At 55.9% G+C, this 8012-nt stretch overlaps 1 protein-coding gene across 1 annotated transcript; it reads right to left on the bottom strand.

The window, feature by feature from the left end:
* Positions 1–3009: 3009 nt before the first annotated feature.
* Positions 3010–3939, bottom strand: TMDD1 (transmembrane and death domain 1; the record flags this gene model as incomplete). The annotated part of the gene is given in 3 exon segments (XM_079715463.1): positions 3010–3120; positions 3122–3183; positions 3186–3939. Coding segments are annotated over 3 exon segments (927 nt in total).
* Between the last annotated feature and the right edge of the window lie 4073 nt (positions 3940–8012).

Raw genomic sequence — 8012 nt, forward strand, 5'->3', positions numbered from 1 at the left:
TGCTGGTTTGTGTGTGAAAAACACTTTCCCCTCTTCTTTCCTTAACCTCCATGTTGCTTAGGATGAGGAGACTCCGTAATTTAAAGCAGGGGGCGAGAGCAGGATAAACTTCCCAAGGCAGCGGACCTGCTCCCATCCCTCTCTGAATGAGCCACTCTTGGCATCAGAAGTTGACTGAGGAGAGATTAACAGAAACTCCCAGTCAAAGCCCCTGGAACGACAGTGCCCAGAGTTCTTTTATTTTTCGCCGCAACCAATGTAAGCTTGTAAAAGACCAATAGTGAAGACTAGTGTATTAGTGAACGCATGGAGGCCAGCACTGCTCTAAACGAGACGTGATAAAAAGTACATCACTACTATAAGCCAAAAGGAAACAAAATAAAAATGACCCTTTTTACTGTACAAGGGAAGCCTGTCTTGGTGTGCATTTGTTGCTTGACTCTCCCAATTTTTGATTCCTGGGAGGGGTCTGGGAATTGGGATTTCAGCACATTTGGGGAAAGGAGGGGGAATGGAAGGGAGAGAAATCAGAGGGTTTCCTGCAAAGTTCTGGCTAAAAAGTAGGGATTGGAGAGAAAAGCAAGGTCCTGTCCGTCCCCCCACCCAGATCCCCAGTCAGCCATTGCATGTGGCATTCCTCCCACTACTGGGCCAGTGCTTCAAGGCCCATGAAACCCCTTCCTCATCGGTCCCCCCGGCAGAGCCCCCAGAGAGGCCGTCAGCCGACCCAGCTGGGCTGGCCTTACTTCTTCCTTTTTCACGTTTTTTAAGAAAAAACCATCCCAACGCCCCAAAGCTCGGGCGAGCACAATGCCCAGCAGCCTCCCCTCTGCTAGCTAATGCTGGGCCCTGCCCTCCATCAGCCCCAGCGACAAACCAGCAGACTAGGGCTGCTCTCATTCGCATTCGGCAGGGAAGGGGGGCGCCCCTCCCCTTCCCTCACCCTGCCCGGCTTTGGGGACATCCCTCTCTAGGCCGTGTCTCCCAGTCCAGGAACACTCAGGAGGATTTTGAAGTGCCCACGCTAGTCCGCTCCAGTAGCTCCACTCTGGAGAGAGATGGCTGGTAGGTCAGTCCCCATCCTCCTCCCCTCGGCCCCCGCCTCCAGGCCTGCTGTGGAGGTGAGATTGCCATGGGTTATGACTTTATGACTTGAGTCCTGGGCATCTTCTGTGATGATGCCTCTTTCTTTTCTCAGATGTTGCCCAAAGTTTTGCAAAAAGCTTCGTTCATTTTCAGGTACCCCCACCCCCTAAAGAATTGGCTGCAACTAGCCAGCCAGGGGGACATCAGGCGAGAGGAAGAAGTCTGGGTTGGGAGGGGCCCGAGGTTTGCACAGTCTGTGCTGTGGCTCAGCATTGTGCTTTCTTGGATTCCCCTTCCAAGAGTACCAAGATTTCCTCCGTCAAAACACTTCTGAGGCACCCCCTACCCCTGCCCCCCACTGCTGTTTGCTGTACATAGAGGCTAAGTGGGGTGGGGTGGGCGGGTGTGCACGTGTGGTGTGTGTGTGTGTGTGAAGAATGTATATAGGTAAAGGGGAGCGTGGTCCAGTGGTTCCAGAAAAGGGACAGAACTCCTGTGTTCCATCCCCAGCTTGACCACTGACTCGCTGTGTGGCCTTGGGCAAGTCACTTAACCTCTCTGTGCCTCAGTTTCCCCATCTGTAAAATGGGGGTAATAATACTGACCTACCTCACAGGGGTGTTGTGAGGCTTTAACTAAATGTTTTGTAAAGTGTTTTTGAGATACAGAGGCAAAGGCACTAGGGAAGGGCAAAGTATTATTTGGACTTAGGGAAGATGAAATGGTACCATAAATGCTGCTATTCTGAGAGCCATTTTAAACTGCACTGCTCCAACCACCCCCGCTTCTCATCACCAGGACAGCAGGTCGAGAAAATGTCTTTCCTTTCACTTGCTTCTGGGGTTTGTGATTATTCCAGACACTTAATTTTTTTCCCTTGCTGTATCTCCTTCCCTCACCCCCTCGACTTGTTCCCTGTTCCGTTTATGCGGAAATGGCAGAAATGCTTGAGAAATGAGAATGTATAAGAGGATCGGAAGTTTATAGTCTGAAATTTCAATTTTACTTTGTACTGTACATCTTTTTACTTTAGAATTTGCAATAAAGGGTTACGTCAATCTTGTTTTCAACTCTCTTCTTGGACTGGCCTGTCATTCTGTCATTACTCTCACACCGGAGCCCCTCAGCCCAGGGTAGCGGGGGAGTCAAGCACTCCCACCCAGCAGGACCCCACAGCTGTCCTCTCCCCTTCCTCTGGCAGGGGCACAGTCTGAGTAGGATCTGTGTGAGGGCTCACCCAGGCTCAGCTCCTCCGATGGGCGGGCGGTGCCCGAGACACTCAGGTGGGTGGGAAAAGTTTGGGGCTCCAGGTAGAGCTTCAGGAGGCCTTGCCTGACTGGAGAGAGCAGCTTGGAGGCAGCAGGCCCTGGAAGTGGGCACACCTCTAGCTGTGCCGCCCCCAGCCCACTCCAGCAGGGCCTCAGAATAAACAGAAATTCTGCACCTTGTTCCGGTCCCCATCCTGTTTCTCCAGCTCCCTTACTGCTCACGGATCACTCCCTCTGGAGCTCAAATTTCTGGCTCAGGCAGCCCTGGATGCAAACACCTGACTATTCCACTAACTAGTTGTGGCCAGTTTCCTTATGTGTGATTGATAATACCTTATAATCTTGGGTTTTGAAGATTATATCAAATAATGTATGTAACTGCTTAGCCTAGGGCCTGACACACAGTTAGTGCTCAACAAATGGTAGCTCTTAGTGGAAGAATAAGTGCGAGACAAAGAAGGAACTAAAGCTGACAAGAATTGGGAGGGTCTGCCCTCCCGGGTAGACTGGCACCCGAGCCCTCCTCTTTCACTGGCTGCCCCCCTGGCTATGCCGGCCATTTCCAACCAACAAAACCAATCGCTCTCACTTTTGTGTATTTCGTAACTTTTATAATATGTCAAAGGCAGCACGCCACCAGGATTGTGCTCCCATTTCACAGCCGGGGACACAGAGGCAAGGGGGTATCTGGCCCACCTGCAGCCCAGGCCCCCGGGGATGCGAGGGGCTCTGCAGTCAAGAGCGGCTCCTCTTCCCCGCAGCCGGGCGCCCCGGCGAGCCGCAGCAGGGGAAGGGCAGGCGGCGGGAGGTTGTGGGGCCGCGCCCCGTCGCCGTCGCCGTCGCCGCCCGTGATCCACTGCGTGAGCAGGATGAGCAGCGCCCCGGCGCCCAGCGCCCCTCCGAAGCCGGTGAGGAAGCCGAGCGCCAGAGGCCCGGCCCAGCCCGTGGGGCTCCGCTCGTACGGAGCCTGGGGCAGTCGCTCCACGATCAGCTCCAGCTCGTCCCAGTTGGGCCCGCGGGCCGAGGAGCGGCGGGAGCGCAGGGCCGGGGCCGGGATGGGGGCAGCGGGGGCGCCGGCTGGGGGTAGGTAGCTCTGCCCGAACTTGCGCAGCTGCAGCGTCGCCTGCTGGTGGAGGTTCTTGCCCAGCTCCCGGGCCACGTCCGGACGGCCGCTGCGCCGCAGGGCCCGGGCCACGCGGTCCCACGACAAGGACGGGGCCTCGGCAATCAGCCAGGCCGCCAGTCCCTCCCGGCAGCCGTCGGACACGTTCGCGGGCTCGGCTGCCCGGCCGGCCGGCTCCCCCGCCGCCTCGCGCCGCCGCCGCCGACGACGACCCGGCGCCGCCGACGTGGGCAGGGGCTCGGGCCGCGCCAGCCGGTCCTCCGAAAGCCTGGCCAGCTCGGCCTCGACGTCCGGCTCCGGCGCCTTCAGGAGCGACTGGAAGTGGCCGCACTCCTCCGGAGTCAGCAGCTCTGCCAGGCGGACGGCCGCGTGAGGGCCCATGGCGTCCACGGCCCCCGCCGGCGCCAGCGCCCAGCCCCAGAGCGCCAGAGCCAGGGCCCCTGCCAGAGCCCGCGCAGCCATCGCCGGGTAGTGACCACAATCCACGGACTATGGGGGGAGGAGCTTCGAATGCTTGCGGATGGGGGAGGGGCGCCAACACGCACGGATGGTGGCAGGAATGAGGTTTTCTACATCCGGGGACTGGGGGCGGGAGGAGGGGGACACCCAGGGACGGGAAGGGGGGCCCTCCGACACACGCAACTTGTCGGAGGAGGATCTGCTAACATCCAGAAACTAGGAATTCAGAGGGGAGGGTCTCACAAAACCTGGGGATTGGAGAGTTTCCCAATACCCAGGGATTGGTGGGGGGGGGGGCGGTACTCAGTCCCCCAGGAGGCAAGGATTCCGGGCCCTTAGACTGAAATGCCTGCCCGAGGCCTCCGGGCTGTCCCACTAATGTCTCAAACTTAGCAAGTCTCCCACACCTCTTCTAACCCATTTATCGACCCTCACCCTCCACCAGAAGCCCTAGATCCTTTGCTCTCCTTTATCTCCGATATCCAGTCAAGTCCCACATTCTCTTATTAGCTGCTAAATACAAAATATGTATAGACTCTACCATTTCCCGTCCTCCCACGGGCGCATCCAAACCCTCCTCCTCCGTTTGGATAAGGTAAGCTCCTCCTCAAGTCCCCTACCCTCAAGGACTGAACTGGCTTCCTTTCCCCAAGCAAGCTTGGCTCAGGCTCTCCTTTAGATCTTGGACTGCACTCGGCTCTGCCTCGGTCACTCCCCAGCTGACAGGTCCCTTCTGGGACGCCCTCCCTGCCCCCCACACACCCTTTTGCCTGTCTCTCCATTAGGCACCCCTCCTATGTACTCCCACAGCACGCTGCCGCTCTGCCTGTTTACTGTCTGTCTCTGGCATTAGAGTGTAAGGTCCATCTATTGTCCCCATAGCAACTAGTGCATAATAGTGTTCAGTAAAGATTTGTTGAATCAGTGGGTAAACTCTTAACTTGCAAATCCGTCCCTGTCCACCAGCCAATAACCCCCTCCCCGCCCCACACACGCAGGCTTCATGGTGGAGCCTCAGCTCTTCACAGGGCATGGAAGGTCCTCCCAGTGCAGCCGTGCAGTTCCATGATTCCTCCCACTTCTCCCCACTCCTGCCCTCACTTTATGCTCTTGTAACAAGTCACAGGTATGGTGCAGTTTCCAGCCTCCATAGCTTTGTCAGGCTGTACCCACCCAATCCTGTCCAGGAAGTTTTTCTGACCCATCACTACCACTACCACCACGAGTCAGGATCTTTTTTGGGCATTCTTTCCTAGGCATCCTCCATCGGGACACTTATCTGCAAAGTAACTAATTCGAGGATTTAGTCAACATTTACTCAGTGTCTCCTATGTGTACCAAATACTGTGCCAGACGTGAGAACATAAAAATTTTGATACGGTCCCTCCTCAAGCAGCTTTATCCAGTTGTATTTTCAAATGATCCATTTTTGAGCTTTTCCCACCCTGTACTGTGGGCTCTCCAGAATGGTGGCTGTGCTTAACCATTTCTGTATCCTCAGTACTACGTGGTGTCTGCACAGAGTAGGTGTGTAAAAAACCAACTAGAGTGCGAGGGAGTGTCGGGACCTCCAAGGGCCAAGAGGGTTGGGGTCGGTGAGCCCTGGGGCAATGCCCTGGAGCCCCCATGTCCAGGTACACCAGCTGTTTCTCTTGGAGGGGAAACTGCTTTGCATGGTCTGGCGTTGGGCTTGCTTTGCCTCCTGAAAGTCCTGGGTATGCCCTTAAGCCTGAGCCCGAGGAAGCCAGGGGGCCTACGTCCCTTGTGCTCCAGTGCATTTTCAATAATTTTGCTCAGCGCATTCAAGACCTCAGGAAGTTGTGGGTCAGAACCTCTCATGGGCATCTCCATATAGCTTTTCCAGCAAGATGTTCCTTCCTAGTTTTCTGTGTCCCAGTTTATGATGAGCTGTCAGAATTTGGGGATTGACAGATAGATGGTGGCAGACAAAGGATCCCATGTGACCTGAAAGACTGGAACACACTGTGTCCACACCCTGCCCTCTGTCCACTTTCTTTCTGTCCAAGGATGGAATACAAGTATGCTCCCAGCTCTGGCCAGCAAGGGCTGCAGTCCAGGTTCTGAGTGAAACTTCCTCTTCAGCGCCCCTTTCCTCCATGCATACATCTACTCATTCATTCATTCATTCAACAAACATATGAGCCCTTCTTTATCCCTCATGATTCAGAGCCCTGGGGATATAAGTCAGCCCCAATTCTGAGCCTCTAAGAGCTCGGAATTGCAGGCTTTTCATCTGGTGGCCTCAGTGCCCAGCACATGGCGGGCCCTTGCTGTGCCAGTGAGTAACAGGAGTCCCACAGTCATGTTTTGCTGAAGGAAAAGAAACACCCACAGAGCCACACCCATGGCTCCAGCAGATCTGGAAGCCCAAGCATTCCCCAGAGGGCTCCCCACATCCTGCTGCCCCCAAGAAATCCTCTGGAAACCACGTATCATCGTTTTAATACTGTGTAATACTTTCTTTTAAAATACAGTCTTTTCTGAGGTAGACAGACCAAACTGCAGAGCATCGTCAGACAGGAGATAAATACGTCCATGTACAACACGCATCAAAATGAGGTAGAAATGGTTACAGCTGGAGGAGAGGACCCCAACCCCAATCTGGGCAGAGGAAGGAGAGGGCCAGCTTGCCCTCCCCCCATCCCTGCCCCTGGATTCTTTGGTATGCCCCCCCAAACACTGCCAGAGTTGGACCTGCCCTTCCCCACCCGCCGCAGTGCCCATGAGGTAGGTGCTATAGACTGGAGGCTGTCTCCTTGTGCAAAGCTCTCCGAGGCCAGGAGAGGAGGCAGTGGGGGCCCTGGGTCCTGGTCAGTGAGCTCTTCCCCCAACCCCCAGAGCTGCCTGCCTCTTGAAGGGAAGGCTGGGATCCCAACCCCACCTCCCCAATGCCCTCCACCCCTCCCCATACACATATACACACCTGAGAGGACCTGCTCACTCCCTGCTCCCCACAAGGGCCTTTCAGAGCCAAGACCCTGCACCCACTGCTTCTGAGGCACCAAAGCCCTGCAATCAGCCAGCTCCAAGGACTGGAAGGCCAGGGACCAAGCGGGGAAAGGGGGGGAAACAGAGCAGCTTTCCTGTTAGCGCTCCTAAGCCAGCACAGGCCCTCAGCACCTCGGCACCTGAAATGTCCCCCACGGACTTCCTTCCAGCTAGTAGTGGGAGGTGGTACAGAGACTGCAGGAGCTGTAAGGGTGGCAAGGAACAGGAAAGGCGGCTGGGGTGGGAGAAAGAAGAGCTGGGGTGACAGCCTGTCCCCCCCACCTTTGGACCAAAGGTCAGAGTAGTGAAATGGGCTCCCTGAGGGGGAGGGGCAAACTGCCAAAGCCCCATCAAAGGACAGTTGGTGGGAAGAAGAAGAATACGGTTCTCACGTGGAAGGGCGCCCAAGCCTGGGCTTCTGGGGGGAAAGTCTGGGTGGGACTGAGAATAAACTCCCAATGTTTATTCAGGGGAACACAGCCTGCCCATCTCTTTCACCCTCTCATAGCCCCTGGAGCTCTAGACCTAGGACCCTACGAGAATGGGAGAGGTACAAGTCCCCACAGAATCTTCTCCTGTAACGGATGCTCATTCACCCCTCCTCAGGGCCTCCCAGCAAGCCCGGGAGGCGGAGTCTGTAGTCAGTTTTGTGCCCAACCACTTGTGGCCAGACTATCTTCCCTCCCAAGGAAATCTCCTTAGCCTAAGTTACAGGAGACCTCTGCCTAGACAAGGGCCAGGTGGGATGACCTCTCTGGGGACTTTCTGCCTGGGTCATCTTCCCATTTGCGCCCTCGCAGCCTACTTTCTGGGTCTGGGGCAGACAGCAGACAAGGGCATCCCAACTCTGGATAACCAACCCTCCACAGAAAACACCCCACTAAGCTGAGGGGCGGGCCCAGCAGGAAGGGAACAAGACCTACCTCCTCCCAAATTCCGCAACCCAATCCCCCTCACCCCCACCTACAACCTTGGGCCTGAGCAGGAAGCCCTAGCAATACATTCTGCTTCTGTCCCAAGAAGCACAGGGGTTTAAGTGTGGCCTCTGGGTCTTCCTCTCCCCTTCC

Source organism: Hyperoodon ampullatus (genome assembly GCF_949752795.1).
Source record: "Hyperoodon ampullatus genome assembly, chromosome: 11".
In the NCBI taxonomy this organism is placed as follows: domain Eukaryota; kingdom Metazoa; phylum Chordata; class Mammalia; order Artiodactyla; family Ziphiidae; genus Hyperoodon; species Hyperoodon ampullatus.